Source organism: Hyla sarda, chromosome 3 (genome assembly GCF_029499605.1).
Source record: "Hyla sarda isolate aHylSar1 chromosome 3, aHylSar1.hap1, whole genome shotgun sequence".
Lineage (NCBI taxonomy): Eukaryota > Metazoa > Chordata > Amphibia > Anura > Hylidae > Hyla > Hyla sarda.
In genome coordinates, this window is record NC_079191.1 from 24,052,175 (window position 1) to 24,072,381 (window position 20,207).

The 20,207-nt window shown below is 40.4% G+C and overlaps 1 protein-coding gene across 1 annotated transcript in view; it reads left to right on the top strand.

The window, feature by feature from the left end:
- The window catches only part of LOC130360953 (adhesion G-protein coupled receptor F3-like), a 78,593-nt gene that overhangs the window by 48,832 nt on the left and 9,554 nt on the right, over positions 1–20,207 (top strand). The window contains exons 9-15 of the mRNA XM_056563509.1: positions 4,808–5,038; positions 7,050–7,271; positions 9,403–9,534; positions 10,348–10,547; positions 11,965–12,147; positions 15,448–16,821; positions 18,740–18,778. Of these exons, the coding sequence (XP_056419484.1) occupies positions 4,808–5,038; positions 7,050–7,271; positions 9,403–9,534; positions 10,348–10,547; positions 11,965–12,147; positions 15,448–16,821; positions 18,740–18,778 (2,381 nt within the window). The remainder of the gene's footprint in view (positions 1–4,807; positions 5,039–7,049; positions 7,272–9,402; positions 9,535–10,347; positions 10,548–11,964; positions 12,148–15,447; positions 16,822–18,739; positions 18,779–20,207) is intronic.

Consider the following 20,207-nt stretch of genomic DNA (forward strand, 5'->3'; position numbering starts at 1 on the left):
CTATAATACTGCCTCCTATATACAAGAATATACCTTCTATAATACTGCTCCTATATACAAGAATATAACTACTATAATACTGCCCCTATATACCAGAATATAACTACTATAATACTGCTTCTATATACAAGAATATAACTACTATAATACTGCCCCTATATACAGGAATATAACTACTATAATACTGCTCCTATATACAAGAATATAACTACTATAATACTGCTCCTATATACAAGAATATAACTACTATAATACTGCTCCTATATACAAGAATATAACTACTATAATACTGCCTCCTATATACAAGAATATACCTACTATAATACTGCTCCTATATACAAGAATATAACTACTATAATACTGCCTCCTATATACAAGAATATAACTACTATAATACTGTCTCCTATATACAAGAATATAACTACTGTAATACTGCCCTCTATATACAAGAATATAACTACTATAATACTGCTCCTATATACAAGAATATAACTACTATAATACTGCTCCTATATACAAGAATATAACTACTATAATACTGCTCCTATATACAAGAATATAACTACTATAATACTGCCTTCTATATACAAGAATATAACTACTGTAATACTGCCCTCTATATACAAGAATATAACTACTATAATACTGCTCCTATGTACAAGAATATAACTACTATAATACTGCTCCTATATACAAGAATATAACTACTATAATACTGCCCTCTATATACAAGAATATAACCTCTATAATACTGCTCCTATATACAAGAATACAACTACTATAATATTGCCTCCTATATACAAGAATATAACTACTATAATACTGCTCCTATATACAAGAATATAACTACTATAATACTGCTCCTATATACAAGAATATAACTACTATAATACTGCCTCCTATATACAAGAATATACCTACTATAATACTGCTCCTATATACAAGAATATAACTACTATAATACTGCCTCCTATATACAAGAATATAACTACTATAATACTGTCTCCTATATACAAGAATATAACTACTGTAATACTGCCCTCTATATACAAGAATATAACTACTATAATACTGCTCCTATATACAAGAATATAACTACTATAATACTGCTCCTATATACAAGAATATAACTACTATAATACTGCTCCTATATACAAGAATATAACTACTATAATACTGCCTTCTATATACAAGAATATAACTACTGTAATACTGCCCTCTATATACAAGAATATAACTACTATAATACTGCTCCTATGTACAAGAATATAACTACTATAATACTGCTCCTATATACAAGAATATAACTACTATAATACTGCCCTCTATATACAAGAATATAACCTCTATAATACTGCTCCTATATACAAGAATACAACTACTATAATATTGCCTCCTATATACAAGAATATAACTACTATAATACTGCTCCTATATACAAGAATACAACTACTATAATACTGCTCCTATATACAAGAATATAACTACTATAATACTGCTCCTATATACAAGAATATAACTACTATAATACTGCTCCTATATACAAGAATATAACTACTATAATACTGCTCCTATATACAAGAATATAACTACTATAATACTGCTCCTATATACAAGAATATAACTACTATAATACTGCTCCTATATACAAGAATATAACTACTATAATACTGCTCCTATATACAAGAATATAACTACTATAATACTGTCTCCTATATACAAGAATATAACTACTATAATACTGCTCCTATATACAAGAATATAACTACTATAATACTGCTCCTATGTACAAGAATATAACTACTATAATACTGCTCCTATGTACAAGAATATAACTACTATAATACTGCTCCTATGTACAAGAATATAACTACTATAATACTGCTCCTATATACAAGAATATAACTGCTATAATACTGCTCCTATATACAAGAATATAACTGCTATAATACTGCTCCTATGTGCAAGAATATAACTACTATAATACTGCCTCCTATATACAAGAATATAACTACTATAATACTGTCTCCTATATACAAGAATATAACTACTGTAATACTGCCCTCTATATACAAGAATATAACTACTATAATACTGCTCCTATATACAAGAATATAACTACTATAATACTGCTCCTATATACAAGAATATAACTACTATAATACTGTCTCCTATATACAAGAATATAACTACTATAATACTGCTCCTATATACAAGAATATAACTACTATAATACTGCTCCTATGTACAAGAATATAACTACTATAATACTGCTCCTATGTACAAGAATATAACTACTATAATACTGCTCCTATGTACAAGAATATAACTACTATAATACTGCTCCTATATACAAGAATATAACTGCTATAATACTGCTCCTATATACAAGAATATAACTGCTATAATACTGCTCCTATGTGCAAGAATATAACTACTATAATACTGCTCCTATATACAAGAATATAACTACTATAATACTGCTCCTATATCTACTATAATACAGCTCATATATACAAGAATATAACTACAGGGTGGGCCATTTATATGGATACACCTTAATAAAATGGGAATGGTTGGTGATATTAACTTCCTGTTTGTGGCACATTACTATATGTGAGGGGGGAAACTTTTCAAGATGGGTGGTGACCATGGCGGCCATTTTAAAGTCGGCCATTTTGAATCCAACTTTTGTTTTTTCAATAGGAAGAGGGTCATGTGACACATCAAACTTATTGGGAATTTCACAAGGAAAACAATGATGTGCTTGGTTTTAACGTAACTTTATTCTTCCATGAGTTATTTACAAGTTTCTGACCACTTATAAAACGTGTTCAATGTGCTGCCCATTGTCTTGGATTGTCAATGCAACCCTCTTCTCTATATACTGCTATATACTACTATATACACCGCAGTAGAAATGCTAGCACAGGCTTCCAGTATCCATATACACTGCTATATACTACTATATACACCGCAGGAGAAATGCTAGCACAGGCTTCCAGTATCCGTATACACTGCTATATACTACTATATACACCACAGGAGAAATGCTAGCACAGGCTTCCAGTATCCGTATACACTGCTACATAATACTATATACACCGCAGGAGAAATGCTAGCACAGGCTTCCAGTATCCGTATACACTGCTATATACTACTATATACACCGCAGGAGAAATGCTAGCACAGGCTTCCAGTATCCGTATACACTGCTATATACTACTATATACACCGCAGGAGAAATGCTAGCACAGGCTTCCAGTATCCGTAGTTTCAGGTGCTGCACATCTCGTATCTTCACAGCATAGACAATTGCCTTCAGATGACCCCAAAGATAAAAGTCTAAGGGGGTCAGATCGGGAGACCTTGGGGGCCATTTAACTGGCCCACGATGACCAATCCACTTTCCAGGAAGCTGTTCATCTAGGAATGCTCGGACCCGACACCCATAATGTGGTGGTCACCATCTTGCTGGAAAAACTCAGGGAAAAACTCAGGAAAACACATCATCATGTAGCAATTTCACATATCCAGTGGCCTTGAGGTTTCCATTGATGAATAATGGCCCCACTATATTTGTACCCAATATATCACACCATACCATCACTTTTTGTGGGGAGGAATCTATCCAATGTGGGTTAGTGTCAGACCAATAGCGGTGGTTTTGTTTGTTAACTTCACCATTCACATAAAAGTTTCCTCATCACTGAACAAAATCTTCTGCGTAAACTGAGGGTCCTGTTCCAATTTTTGTTTTGCCCATTCTGCAGCACCTGAAACTACCGATACTGGAAGCCTGTGCTAGCATTTCTCCTGCGGTGTATATAGTAGAATATAGCAGTGTATACGGATACTGGAAGCCTGTGCTAGCATTTCTCCTGCGTTGTATATAGTAGTATATAGCAGTGTATACGGATACTGGAAGCCTGTGCTAGCATTTCTCCTGCGGTGTATATAGTAGTATATAGCAGTGTATACGGATACTGGAAGCCTGTGCTAGCATTTCTCCTGCGGTGTATATAGTAGTATATAGCAGTGTATACGGATACTGGAAGCCTGTGCTAGCATTTCTCCTGCGGTGTATATAGTAGTATATAGCAGTGTATACGGATACTGGAAGCCTGTGCTAGCATTTCTCCTGCGGTGTATATAGTAGTATATAGCAGTGTATACGGATACTGGAAGCCTGTGCTAGCATTTCTCCTGCGGTGTATATAGTAGTATATAGCAGTGTATACGGATACTGGAAGCCTGTGCTATCATTTCTCCTGCGGTGTATATAGTAGTATATAGCAGTTTATACGGATACTGGAAGCCTGTGCTAGCATTTCTCCTGCGGTGTATATAGTAGTATATAGAGAAGAGGGTTGCATTGACAATCCAACACAATGGGCAGCAGATTGAACACATTTTATAATTGGTCAGAAACTTGTAAATAACTCATGGAAGAATAAAGTTACGTTAAAACCAAGCACATCATTGTTTTATTTGTGAAATTCCCAATAAGCTTGATGTGTCACATGACCCTCTTCCTATTGAAAAAACTAAAGTTGGATTCAAAATGGCCGACTTTAAAATGGCCGCCATGGTCACCACCCATCTTGAAGTTTCCCCCCTCACATACACTAATGTGCCACAAACAGGAAGTTAATATCACCAACCATTCCCATTTTATTAAGGTGTTTCCATATAAATGGCCCACCCTGTACTATAATACTGCCCCTATGTACAAGAATATACATATACCATATATATATTAACTACTATAACTACTATATATATACTGTATTTCTTCATTTTGCAGGAGTGGCATACATTGAGCCCATGGATCTGGAGGTGAATTACTTGGCCCCCATCCACCTGACCTGCCAAATAAATGAAACTGTAAATAATGTGAACTGGTCTCTGACTACTACCAGTAATAATACGAATATGATTTATAGTGGTGGAAATAACGTGGACATCTCAGTACAGATCCAGCCGAAGAAAACCATATCTGTTCTCCACATTAAGACGGCAGATGTCTGGTGGGAAGGTGAGTGGCCATGAGACATGGCTCTGTTACATTTATACTGTATTGCAAGTTTACACACTTACATACAGTATATATAGCATCTACATAATATACCTGTACAATCTAAGGGTGCTCTGACACCACGTTTTCAGGCTACGGCTGCCGGATCCGGCTGGGGGAGGGGAAAATCATGCGCTCCTGTACCCCAGCCGGACCGGTGCTGAAATCCATTGACTTTAATGAGCCGACCGGAGTCGGCTCATTTTCGACCTGTATCCGGTTCTCTGACCGGACCTAAAACCGTAGTATACTACGGTTTTGGGTCTGGTCACAAAACCGGATATGGGGCAGAAATGAGCCGACTGGAGTCAAACGGTGACTCCGGTAGGCTCATTAAAGTCAATGGATTTCAGCGCTGGATCCAGCAGCCGTAACCTGAAAATGTGGTGTCAAAGCACCCTAAGCTACAGTTCAACCTTATGTTGCCTATAGACACCCAAATCGGGTTTCCTCCTCTATGACCCAGAGGGAAAAGCCTTGGGACTTGGTGTGGCCCTGCTTTACTTTACCTGTAACATCCACATCCAGCTTCACCAGAGATCTCCAGTCAGATCACTTTAAAGGGGTACTCCGGTAAAAAAAATGATTTTTCCAAAATCAACTGGTGCCAAAAAGTTAAACAGATTTGTAAATTATTTCTATTTAAAAAATCTTAATCCTTACAGTACTTATTAGCTGCTGTATGCCCCAGAGGAAGCTCTTTTATTTTTGAATTTATTTTCTGTCTGACCACAGTGCTCCCTGCTGACACCTCTGTCCATTTTAGGAACTTTCCAGAGTAGGAACAAATCCCCATAGCAAACCTCTCCTGCTCCGGACAGTTCCTAAAATGGACAGAGGTGTCAGCAGAGAGCACTGTGGTCAGACAGAAAAGAAATTAAAAAAGAAAAGTGTCACGGATGGGCAGGGAAGATAGAAGCCGTGAAATCACCTGCTCCCACTTGCCCTGCCTATTTGCGTACCTACCCTAGGCAATGGGTCCTCAACCACGGTGATAATCCCTGCCTGAATAAGTGCAGGGAGTAAATCGTCAACAAAATAAACTCACCCGTGTTTCGGCAATGTATGCCTTCCTCTCCTGTCTGGCAGGAGAGGAAGGCATACATTGCCGAAACGCGTCCTGTACTAAAAGATGTATTTCTACAAATAAAACTGGACTTATTGCATCATCTGGTGAGTGCCGGGATCCATTTCCTTTCCTATTGAGTATCCTACCCACGAGCACCACCTCTACGATGAAGTGCCAACAAACCATATATACCACTGTATGGAATCACACACACAAACAGAAATAATAACTAAACATAAACACACAATATGTCACAGTCCACAAGCCGAGTCAATACCAAGTGATAACAGAAAAGCCAAATCACAGTAACAGGAGAGGAGTCAGAGAGCAGAGCCAATGGATCAAATATGCCAGAAATACAAGACACAGTACAAAAGCTAGTTGTATGAGCTCTTTTGCAGGCAATGCCTGGATGAATACTGAGGGTTTAAATATGGAGTATAGTGGGTGAAAAGCCAACGAGGTCAGCTGACCATCCAGAGAAGAGGGCGTTTCCACAGTAACCATAATAACAAAAGACCTCAGTGCAGATTAACCCTTTGGGTAGTTACAAAAAGAACTTCCTCTGGAGCATACAGCAGCTGATAAGTATTTGAAGGATTAAGGTTTTTAAATCTGTTTAACTTTCTGGCATCAGTTCATTAAAAAAAAAAAAAAAAAATGTTTTCCACCTGAGTACCTCTTTAAGAAGGCTTCATCCTTAGATCAACCGCTTTAAGGGAAGCAATAGAAACCAGATTATAGGAATATCTTTCACCGGTCACATATAAATGAGAACCATTGAAACTCATTTGGCACCTCTGACTTGAAACTCCAAAACTATCATTGTATTTCTTTATTTTGTGTTTGTTCAATACTTTGAGAATCCTAATCTAGAAGAAATAACATTCTGGATTGTTCTAGGGACATATATTTGCATGTTTTTCAATGACACCCTGGTACACAAAGCTAAAGCAATGGTCAACGTTACGCTACTCCCAGCTGAGATCACGGTGAACCCCTTACAGAAGACTTTGACCCCAGGAGACACTTCAGGGATAGTGTTGGAATGCTGCGTGCCATTTGATGGTGAAGAGTACAATGTATCCTGGACTTACAATAATGTAACACAAAGCGCACAGCCTGGTGAGTATACAACATCTTCCTTTAGTGTTTGCAGCCATCAATATTTGATCAGTGGGGTCCAAATCTTAGAAAACCTGGGGATTGCTTTTCTAAAGGGGTACTCCGCCTCTAGACATCTTATCCCCCATCCGAAGGATAGGGATAAGATGTCTGATCTTGGGGGTCCCGCAGCTGGGACCCCCCGCAATCTCTGTGCAGCACCCAAAGTTCATTTAGAACACTGGGTGTTGGCGGCGGGGGGCATGATGCCATGACCATGCCCCCTCGTGACATCGCACCACACCCCATCGTGACATCACACCACACCCCCTCAATGCAAGTCTATGGGAGGGGACGTGGCTTATATGGGGGAGACTCTGGAGGGGTCCCATAGGTCACCCTGTAGGTCACATGGTCATTGGTACCTTCCCTGGTTACAATCACATGACAATAATGTTTAAAGGTATAGAACAATATACTGTATGTACATTACACTAGATAACATAGGCACTTAGGATGATACATAAGACACAGGTACAGGGGGGGGGGCCCAGAGGTAACTGACATGGAGTCTGCCTGACAGGGCAGCAAAGGTACAGGGGAGCAACTCCTGTACTGGGCCACCACACTATGTTCACAGCGGAGGTCTGGCAGAACATCCTGGCACTAGGACCACTCGGAAATGCGGCATCTCATAGACGGCAATGCATTTCGGTGCAGACTCCTGAATCGGGATTCCGCCATGAGCACAGTGCACCAGAACCCCCATTGAAGTCCCTGCGGATTTCCACACAGAAATTCTATCATGGCCTTAGGCTTCTCTCCAGGAACTTGGGGTAAACAAATGCATATTTTGCTGTTTGATTTGGTATTGGTCAGCCTTACATCCAGAAAGATATTGGCCCATATTCTTCAATCAGCCTGAAACCCTAATTGTCTGTTCTTTTCCATAGCAACCAATCACTTTCACTTTACAAGAGCTCGTTAAGATATGAAAGTTGAGCTGTGATTGGTTGCTATGGGAAAAAACAGACAATTAGGGTTTCAGGCTTATTGATAAATCTCCCCCATTATATTATAAAAAAAAAAAAAGAATAGAATAGAATAGAAAAAAAAAAAATTTGTAAAAAAAAAAGTTCCAAAATTGAAAGAATAAAACAGAGAAGCAAAGAAAAAGGTAGCCATATTTCTTCCTCCTCTAAATACTAGCGCACATGAGCCGGGAAATTTAGGAGGGGGCCTTGGTTTTGGCTCCATATTTTGTGTCTACATTATGGCCATTTTGTCGATAGTTATCAATCGATAAGTTGTAGTGTGGGGGGGGGGGGGGTATTGTTCCTCTCCTTGGGGAGAATGCCAGCTGCCTTTGGGGATCTTACAGGCAATGCTTCTTGGGACAAGGTATGCAAATTAGCTGGCACTAGAGCTAACAGAGAGTCCATGAGGACAGAGCCTTGTTCTATAAACTTCCAATCTGAGCAGTGATTTCTTGTTTGGATTTCAGTAAAACAGCTTCAAGCAGATTTTTTAAAGGGACATTTTTAAAGAATACCTGTCACTAAATGAGCTTTTCTAAACTAACTTGGGCTACGTTCCCTAACTACTCCTAATACCCCTCCCACCCTTAGAAAAAAAATTGGTGCTTTAAAACACTCTGTATTCTACCTTTCTTCTTGCTCACATAGTGAAATCTTCCAGCAGAATAAAGTGGGTGGTTCCCAGCAGGCATGACATCACTGAAGCCTGCTGGGGGACCACTTCTGCCCTCACATTGTTGCAGTGCTGTCACGAATAGAAGACCTCAGGCTCTGTGCAGCTGTCAGTGAGGCTCTGTGCTGCTGTCAATCAAGCTCAGTGCAGAAAAGCACTTCCTGAGTTTGGACTTTTGCCATCACAAGCAGACCAAAATCTGAGATTTTAACCAGACGGAATGTGTTCTGGCCAAAAAGGGAGACCCCTAGTGGCCAGAAGTATACAAGAAAAACTAACATAAAACTTTTTTTTTTAATGGAAGTTAATTACAAAGTTATTTATTTGGCATAAGGAATCAAAATTAAAAATCATGTTTAATGACAGTGCCAATTTATATATGTAGGATCCCTACTATGTAGTGGGTAGTGTCCCTATTAAAATAAACCTTTTATCTTGACAGGTAATAGGATAGACATGAGATGTTACTCGCTGGCTCCTTGGCGTCCAACTAATGACACAAACTTTACCTGTACATTCACAAATATCGCTGGACAGCAGAAGGAGTCTTATATCCCTGTGGCTGTAATACAAGGTAGGTGCACTGTATCTCATCAGGGTTGACCAGATAGGACAATGATACAAATTAAAGGACATCGTATCCCCTATCCAAAGCATAGGGGATGAGAAGTCTGATCGCAGGGGTCCCGCCGCTGGGGACCCCCGCGATCTCAGCTGTGGCACCCCAGACATCTGGTGCATGGAGCAAACTTCACTCCGTGCCGGATGACTGGCGATGTGGGGCAGAGGCTCATGATGTTATGACCACACTCCCTAATGCAAGTCTATGGGAGGGGGCCATCACACCCCCATTCACACTTCTAAGTGATAGAGTGGGTAAAATGTCTAGATATGGTTTGGTATTGTCCAGGTATGTGCAAATGCTGGTCTGTTATCCACTGGCTTTCCAAAATTATACAGGGTGGGGATGGAGAAACATCCTGGAAAATAAGGCTCCTCGGGGGCTGGACTCAGAAACGAAAATAATGAATGCTTAACCTGTGTGTTCTTATGTGTCACTCATATCTTGGGGCTGGCGAAAACTTCCTTACCATGTTGTCAGCCATTAAGTCAACACACAACACAGGAGCTAACATAGGATGGATTCATCAATGCATGGAGACTTGAGACGATTTACTACAGATTCTCACAATGGGGCCAGAAATTTCTTTAGGGTCAGGGTCTCTTTACTTGGAGGGTTTGAATTATATCAGAGTCTGATGGGTCTGAATCAACGTCGAGGTAGAAATAAATAAAATGTGTGTGACATATACATATATATATATATATATATATATATATATATATATATATATATATACAGAATCATAATTTTTTTTTTTTATAGCTGGGGACACATATTGTACAACTGACACAAACTATGGCGTGATCTGGAATATTACAAAAGCTGGCATGTCAGCCATTGCAACCTGCCCTCCTGGGAAATCTGGATATCTGACCCGGGATTGTTCTGCCAATGGAACGTGGCTGATGGTGGAGGACGACTGTATAAACCAGATCTTGAAGTCAGCTCTAGCTAGTGTTCAGGTACCATCACCATTCCCTAATGTTCCACTGATACTAACATCTGTAAATATTCTGCAGACCTTTTTCTGAATTTTGCAAGACATTTTCAAATGCCAAAAGGGAAATCTAAATTCTTAAAGAGGGGGTCATTACCCATAAAGGGAAGAGACTACAAAGCTCATCTATTGTTCCCTACATGCATTTAATGCATTACATGAGCAACTTATTGATTACAATGTGCTCTGTGTAATTCTCCATTTAGCCTGTGGTGGCACTGCAAGGAAATTTAAAGCGTACCTGTTAGATCCCACAAAAATTTAAATAAATAAATAAATAATGTGACTCCGAACCTATTCCTGACCATGTACATCTAATTTCTATGCCTCTGTCACTTATATTTATTATAAAAAACCCTCTTTTCATTAGTTCACAGTGTTAGACATCCTCTTGGGGGAAGGGTGCATGTCCCTCCCTTGTGGAGGTGGGAGGTGATTGATGTGTGGAAGGAGGGGGTGTGTCCCTCCCTTGTGGTAGTAGGAGGTGATTGGTGTGTGGTATGAGGGGGGGGGGTCCCTCCATTGTGGAGGTGGGAGGTGATTGATGTGTGGTACGTGGAGGTGTTTCCATCCTTGTGGTGGTGGGAGGTGATTGGTGTGTGGTGTTAGGGAGCGTGTCCCTCCCTTGTGGTGGTGGGAGGTGATTGGTGTGTGGTGGGAGGGGGCGTGTCCCTCCCTTGTGATGGTTGGAGGTGATTGGTGTGTGGTGGGAGGGGGCGTGTCCCGTACTTGTGGTGGTTGGAGGTGATTGGTGTGTGGTGGGAGGGGGCGTGTCCCTCCCTTGTGTTGGTGGGAGGTTATTGGTGTGTGGTGGGAGGGGGTGTGACCCTTCCTTGTGGTGGTGGGAGGTGATTGGTGTCTCTGCTCATGCAGCTTTGTCCATAAGTTATCTCTTGTCCATGACTCATGGACAAGCTGATGCTGCTACACGACTGGTTAGTATCCCAGTAGGTATCGGGACCCCTAGTGGTGGGATTTTCAGGAGCGGTTTTCTTAAACATTTTTTAACAACCATATTACAAAAGGTCTTTAATTTTTATCGGTAACAAGATATAAAAAGTTTTTGGATCTGACAGTGCCCATTTAACAAATGCAAAGTTCTTCAACAGGTTCCCAGTTGCGGAATGCACCCCTGAAATGCTCTGAACCAGAAGGACAAAAAGGACTGAAAGACAACATTTTCAGACAGTTCCTTCCTCCACTCTTGACAAACACTTTTAGTGACTTTAGTAAATAGAACATAGAAGGGCAATGTTGAAAAACTGAATGTCTAATTGTTCTTTTACCTCATCCATACCCAGTAGGCTTTACTCATCCCTATGGAGAATACATCCTTTCATTAGGCTGTATAGATTGATTAGAGTTTATGTTGTTTTTTACAGACCCTGGAAGACGGTCTTGGGAACTCACAAGAAAAAGTACCAGGAATAATCCAACAGATGTCCAACAGTAGTGGGACATCTATTACCAATACAGCAGAGGTGTCCACCTTGGTATCCATATTAGAAACCATCTCCAGAATAGCATCAGATCTCAATAACTCATTTGATTTTGATGTAGTTACAGTAAGTTTTGAAACTATATATTTTTTTTGTCTGTCGAAAAGGTCAAAGCCGTGCTGTCTTTACACAAGGGACACAAAAAGTGTGGCCTATTGCAAGCCCTCTACAAAAGGAGAAGGGCGCCAAAACTATTTCCAAACCCAGAAGGCCCTGTATGGGTAAGATTCCAATGGCTGTCAATCAGTGAAGCTTATTCTAGGGTCACATCTGGGGCCTTCATTGCAGATTCTGTTCAAGACCAGTAAACTGACCCTGATTGTCCACTATAAACAACAACAGATCCTGAGAGACCCCACTGACTTTAAAGGGGTACTCTGCTGTTGCCAGAAAGTTAAACAGATTTATAAATTACTACTATGTAAAAATTAGCTGTTGTATACTATGAGGAGGTTCTTTTCGTTTTCAATTTCTTTTCTGTCTGACCACAGTGCTCTCTGCTGACACCTCTGTCCAAGTCAGGAACTGTCCAGAATAAGAGCAAATCCCCATAGCAAACCTATCCTGCTCTGGACAGTTCCTGATATGGACAGAGGTGTCAGCAGAGAGCACTGTGGTCAGACAGAAAAGAAATGCAAAAAGAAAAGAACTTCCTCTGTAGTGTACTGCAGCTGATAAGTACTGGAAGGATTACGATTTTTAAATAGAAGTAATTACAAATCTGTTTAACTTTCTGGCACCAGTTGATTTAATAAAATATGTTTTCCATTGGAGTTCCCTTTAATGGGGTTTATCTGGTTTCCGTCTGGTGTCCGTCATTTATCTGGATTATAACCACACTAATATGTTATTTTTCTGGTTATTTAAATGGATTCTGTGACAGAGGTCCTAGACATATCCTTAGTAAGAACCTTTATTAGGAAGTTGGGTTAAAGGGGTGAGGAACCAAATGGCAACACCAACCCTCCTAGACTACCAAAAGAGCCAACTACAGCTCGCTGATAAATCGAAGTGACGTACAAACATGCAAAGTAAACAACAGTAAAACATAACAAATAAAGAAAGGCTGGTTGGTGTTTTGGTGTTGTCCCTAATGGCTGGAAGTATAGAAACTCCTAGTATTAAAGCTTAGCCATAATAGAAGTGAGGAAGTGCAGTTTAAGGTTCACCATACTCTTTAGGCTAGATTTCCACTTGGTTTTTTTCTGGCAGTTTTTGGAATACTACCACTGCAGTTTTTGAGCCAAAGCCAGAAGTGTATTCAAAAGGAATAGGACATATAAAGGAAAGGCCTTATACTTCTTCTCCCTTATGGATCCACTTCTGACTTTGGCTCAAAAACTGCAGTGGCAGTATTCCAAAAACTGCCAGAAAAAAACCAAGTGGAAATCTAGCCTCACATGGATTTACCATCACAAGTAATTTTAGGGTGTCCACTGAGTGACCCCTTTGAAAGTATGTTCACTTTTCATCCTACCCAATCTGCTGGAATTGATCAGGAAGCCTTGGTCATCTACAGGGTGCCACTCCTTACACTAAGGTCAAAACCTCCTTATCGATAAAGTACCCACTCCATCTCAGTAGCCTCCTCCAAACCTCCATGAAAGGGGTACTCCGCCCCTAGACATCTTATCCCCTATCCAAAGGATAGGGGATAAGATGTCTGATCCCCCGCGGCGGGACCCCCTGTGATCTTGGCTGCGGCACCCCAGGTATCCGGTGTACAGAGCCAGGTGACTGGCGATGAGGGGCGGAGGCTCGTGACATCACGGCCAAGCCCCTCTCGTGAAATCACGGCCACACCCCTTCAATGCAAGTCTATGGGAGGGGGCGTGACGCCCGTCACGCCCCCTCCCATAGACTTGCATTGAAGGGGCGTGGCCGTGATGTCACGAGCCTCCGGCGATGCAATGACACTCTAAACGAATGCCAGGTGCTGCAGGGAGATCGCTGGGGGTCACAGCGATGGGACCCCCGCGTTTAAACATCTTATCCCCTATCCTTTGGATAGGGGATAAGATGTCTAGGGGCGGAGTACCCCTTTAAGAACAAATATTATGCTGGCGCTTAACCAAGAGGCCAAGTAAAATTTTAAAATACTATCTTTTTACCTTTTATTTCCAGTGTCATCTATAAAAAGGTACTAGATCCTCCAGTGAGGGTGCAGATAACTTGTGTATGTTACCAATTCTAAAGACCTACCTCTAGAAATAAGTGGCAAGCAGTCTGAGCAATATTCTGTGACTAGCCCTATCTCAATCGTCACTTACTTGTCCAAACATGAGGAGAGAATAGAAATCTTTTTGCTCATTCTTGCTCAAAGGGGTATTTCAGGATTTTTTTTTTATTTGACTATGCTACAGGACCTGTAAAGTTAGTGTAGTACATAATATAGTGTTTGTACCTGTGTGTGACGGTTTTCTCACAATATTTATTTTTACCAGCATACAAAATGACTGTTGTCTCAGATTTTTCCCAGCTTGCAATGCGGCCGAGACCTGACATCACAAGTCAGCTGATGACAGGGAGCCTGTCTGCTTCAATGGGTGGAGCGATCGCTTGGTGGGAGAGAGATCAATTTGCAACTAATACAACATATATAGACACCCTGATTGAAAACTCATTTATGTTTCAATTGATGGGGTGGCTGATGTGTGGGAGGGAGCAAAATGGAATTGTGGGATTTGTAGTCAAAAAAAAGAAAAGTCAAACAGGAAATATCAGTTCACAAAAAGCTAGCCACAGTATTATGATAATCTCACAACATAGCCATTTAGCCCCAAGACAAGCGCAGATCCTTCCTAAGCATGTCCATTACTGTCTGCCAGGTACGTACTAAAATCATCTTATGGTGGAGAACTCCTTTAATTTTGTCTTTTCCTTCATGTCCCTTTCTAGGACCCTTATGAGGATCCTTTCTTATCACCTATAAGGCCCGCACTTGGATTGACTCTTTTGACTTTCGGGGACAAATTTTTAGGAGGCCCACCATTTTACTGCATTAGGGAGTCCCTGCAAACTTGGCCTGGTTAGCAAGCAAGCATAGAAATCTGTAGCCGGCAGGCTGGGCTTAAGCAGAGGACATGGTTTGCAATTAACATATTGATCTCTACATAAACTAAATTGATAAAAGAGGTTTACAAAAATATGGACGCTTTTTCCAAAAAAAGCGCCCCACCCATCCACAGGTTGAGGGTGGTATTACAGCTATGTCCCATTCAGTTCAATTGAGCCAACTGCAATACCACACCTGAGCCACGGACAGAAATTGTGCCGTTTTTTAAAGAAAGCAGCTATGTTTTTCTAATTTTAAACAACCCATGTAGATTTCTTCAGTCTCTGTGACCTGTCTTCTTTTGATTCTAGGGTTTTCTCGAAGTCGCCAGCAACCTCACAGACCCTAACTATACAACTCTGTGGAAAGGTCCCAAAAGTCCTCCAGCTTCTACAGTGCTGCTGTCAGTAGAGCGTTTTTGCCAGCTTTTGCGTGTAGACAATGGCTCCTTTGATATTGATCTAGAAAATATTCAGTTAAAAGGCAGTGCCTATGAAAGGGGGCAAACTGGACAAGACTATATGAAGACCTTTGACCAGCTTGGTGTCAGCATGTCCATTGATCAGCACACTATATCTTCCCTTCTACAAAACAATGAAGTCAAGATCACCAGTGTGGCCTTCACCACCATCGGGAGCCTCCTACCAAGTAAAAGTGAGACGTTTATGGATTCCCAATTAAATAGCCATGTTCAGTCAACATCTATACGACTTTCAGATTCCACCTCTGTTTCTTCTAGTATCTCAATGTCTTTTAAGACAAACCTATCAGATAGGAGGTATTCTCAACATTGTGTTTTCTGGGACTTCTCTCTACAACGTTCTGGTGGGGATTGGTCAGATGTTGGTTGCACCTCGAGAGTGGAGAATAATACAACCTACTGTAGCTGCAGCCACCTGACCTCTTTTGCAGTACTTATGTCTATTGATGTTGTATCTTTGCCACTGATAGAGGAAATAACCTATGTTGGACTTGGTGTCTCCATATTTTCTCTCTTTATCTGTGTCCTGGTTGAGTGGTATGTATGGAAAGTCGTAGTGAGGTCAAACATCTCGTATTTTCGCCACATGTCCTTGGTCAACATTGCAATGTCTCTACTTTGTGCGGACATCTGCTTCTTGTCTTCGTCATTTCCTTCCGTCACCACCACAAAGCTCATCTGCCTCTCAATAACCTTCTTAAACCATTTCTTCTACCTTGCCCTGTTCTTCTGGACCTTTGCCCAGAGCATTATGCTCTTGCATCAGTTGATCTTCGTCTTCCACCATCTAAGAAAGACAGTTTACATTTCCCTATCATTTCTTGTTGGGTATTTGATCCCAGCCATCATAGCCGCAGGCACATTTATGTATTTCTACCCCAAAGGTAGGTATAGACACGAAACACTGTGTTGGTTGAATCCAGCAAGTGGGGCCATCTATGCATTCGCAATACCAGCTGGATCCATTATTGTCTTCAATTTTCTTACTCTACTGGTTGTCATTTCCAAGTTATCCCGTCCTTCTGTTTCTGATAAGAACCATCCAGAAGACAGGGATACGGCTAAGAGCATCTTGAAGGCCATCCTGGTTCTGACCCCTGTTTTTGGATTGACTTGGTCCTTTGGATTTGCTCTGCTGACAGACCTTGATTACTTGTCCAAACAGATATTTACATATGGATTTTCTGCAATGAACGCTTTCCAGGTAAGAGATCTAAGGTCTGGAACATAATATGCTACATAATAGTCACTTAAAGAAGAGAAAGAAAGAACGGAGCACATACCGTGATATTCCTTGATGGTGCAGCTTTATTCTTGAGTAGTGATGAGTGCATTGGCCATATTCGAATTTGCGATATTTCGCGAATATATGGATGAATATTCGTCTCATATTCGCAAATTTTGCGTATTTGTTATATTCGTTGTGTATTCGCGTATTCGTTGCATATTCGCGTAATCGCCAATGCTCGTAATCGCGTATTCGAGGAAGAAAACAGTGAAGGGGTGGGCAACATTAATATTGGTTGCTATTGATGTTGCTGATAATCTCTGACAACTATATTTGCATCATTCTCATTGGCCCACAAGCTAGAAGAAGGAATATGCAAATATGCGCAAATGCTAAATATTATTACATAATATTAACGAGTATTGGAGAATTCTTTAGACCACAAGCTGGAAGCAGGAAGGGATGATGATCACTGTAATGTGTTCTGTGAAAAAAAAAACGAATATTCGTAATTTCGAATTTGCAAGAAAAATTTGAAATGCGAATATTCGCGCCCAAGACTATTTTTGAGACAGGGAGACGGTTACAGAGGGACAGACGGATGCTTCGCGGGGGAGCTTCGGGCTACGGTCTGTGTCACAGACCGTAGCCCGAAGCTCCCCCCGAAGCATCCGTCCGCCCCTTTGTAACCGTCTCCCTGTCTCAAGAGTAAAGCTGCACCTGCAAGGAATATCACGGTATGTGCTCCGTTCTTTCTCTTGTTTATGTGAAAATTGCGGATGAACTACATATAGCGTTGAGCACTACCGAACCTATTCACACGGGAATGTCCACGTACTTTAAAGGCTACCAATTGATCTTACTGCTTAGAACCATTTGCGCCCGGCTAGCGGTGCCGGTATCTACTTCCTTGTATGTTTATGCTATATAATTGTACAAGATTAATGCTTACAGTATCTACTAACTGTTAGTATGTAACTCCTTGGATTCTTTCCCATTGGCCACTGTCCATTGTGGAGATGACAACCAAATTCTCCTTGTAAGCTATGTCCTATTATATAGAAAGTCAACGAACCTATCAGGCATGCAGAAGGAGTAAAGTATAATCTGATGTTGTATTTTCAGCAAAAGATTAAGTTCCAGTAGAGGAAATAGCACCTGATCAGTACAAGAGTAGTGATGAGCGGCAGAGGCCATATTTGAATTTGCGATATTTATGTGAATTTATAGACAAATATTCGCTATTTTTTTTTTTTTTTTTTTTTTTACATGGGAAAATTCTCACAAAAGATTGGATGTGAAAAAAATAAATAAGTGAATATATGTCATTACGAATATATAGCACTATATTCTAAATATTCGTGAAATCGCAAAGTGACGATATTCGTGATAAAAATTAGCATTACCAATATTCGTGCTCAACACTATACAAGAGAAAAAAGCCCACAATGAGTAATGGGGGGCTACCTGGTGTAAACCGCAATTAATAAGAACCAGAAATAAAAGAAACACTACAACAATGCCCACCCAAATGCAGAACAAAAATCTGAATTTTATTAGGCAACTACAGACATGAATATTAAAAACATTTAAAAAAAAAAGGTGATAAATAAGCCACAGAACAACAAAGGGGAACCAAAAACTGGTATCCCTATAGACTACGTGTGCATTAAATTGGCTGCTCCAAATGCCGGACCTCCATGTACATACAAGTCGCAAAGAATATATCGCAGACTACAAAAACACACAACAAATATACAATAATCCTGTAATATAAGGTGTAAAAAGTGATGGTATTGCAGTTAATTTTTTTTATTTTTTTTTTATTAATATGGTTTGCTACTACATATCGGTTGCCCCGTTATAACACTTTTATTTTATGTCTGTTTGGCAGGGTTTCTTTATCCTAATAACTTGCATCACAGAAAGAAAGGTAAGTTTGATATATAAACACCAGAATGTAGACTCTAAATAGAGAACAGCTGTAGAAAACCAGCACAGGGGTGGAACAGCATTGGAGTTCCCATCCAAGGTTTGACATAAGTAGCTATACATGACTGGAAAGGAATCAAAGTGCTTGAAAGTTAAAGGGGTACACCGCCCCAAGACATCTTAACGCAGGTGTCCCTGCTCCCTTAGTGCGTCGTGTGCAGCACCGGAGGCTCGTGACGTCACGGTCGCGTCCAGCTCGTGATGTCACGGCCACGCCCCCTCAATGCAAGTCTATGGAAGGAGGCGTGATGGCCGGCAACCCCCTCCCATAGACTTGCATTGAGGGGGCATGGCCATGATGTCACAAGTGGGCGTGACCATGACATCACGAGCCTCCGCCCCGCTTCGCCAGTCATCTGGCCTTTGGATAGGGGATAAGATGTCTAGGGGCGGAGTACCCCTTTAAGTTTTCAAAAGTGGACTTACTCTTTAAATCTAGAAAATACAATTTCATGAAAATTCTCAACATCAATAGTTTTCTTGGGGTTATTTTAAAGGGTACCTCTCATCAAATAAACTTTTGATATATTTTAGATTAATGAATGTTGAATAACTTTCCAATAGCATGTTAATGAAAAATATGCTTCTTTCTATTGTATTTTTCCCGATCAGTCCTGTCAGCAAGCATTTCTGACTCATGCTGGAGTTCTTAACACTCAGAGCTGCCAGCCTGCTTTGTTCACAGCCAAGCAGGATGGCAGCTCTGAGTGTTCTCCTTTGTGAACAAAGTAGACTGGCAGCTCGTAGTGTTTAGGACTCCAGTATGAGTCTGAAATGCTTGCTGCCAGGACTGGTAGGGAGACCCCTAGTGGTCATTTGTTCAAAGTGGAAAATTAAATAGAAAGAAGCATATTTCTTAATAACATGCAATTGTAAAGTTATTCTGCATACATTAATCTATAATATATCAAAAGTTTTTTTGATGAGAGGTACCCTTTAACAGTGCTGTGCCGTAGGGTCTTGCTGGCCTATGACCAAATCCAAGCCAAATTTAATTAAATTAATATGCATAGTATAGAGCCAACACTTTCCACTTGTCCATACAGATGAGTTTACAGTCACTGCTCTCAATGTAATAATATAGAAACCCGGTACAGCCACAACTGAATTTTCGGCTAGTGTTGTATGGAAGCTATCTTGTGCTGAATATAGCAGACTAGTGGTGCTCAGCAATATATAAATAGAAATCGATAATCTTGCTTGTAGTCAAATGGATCAGAATCGGATGAGTATCTGCCCCCTTCCTAATTAGGTATTAGGATCAGTACATGCACGAGAGAGAGGAAAATCACTCTGACACAAAGTTCAGCAAATGATAATTCCTGTATTTAAAACAGTTACAAGGGTCTATATAGACGGTAACACTGTGC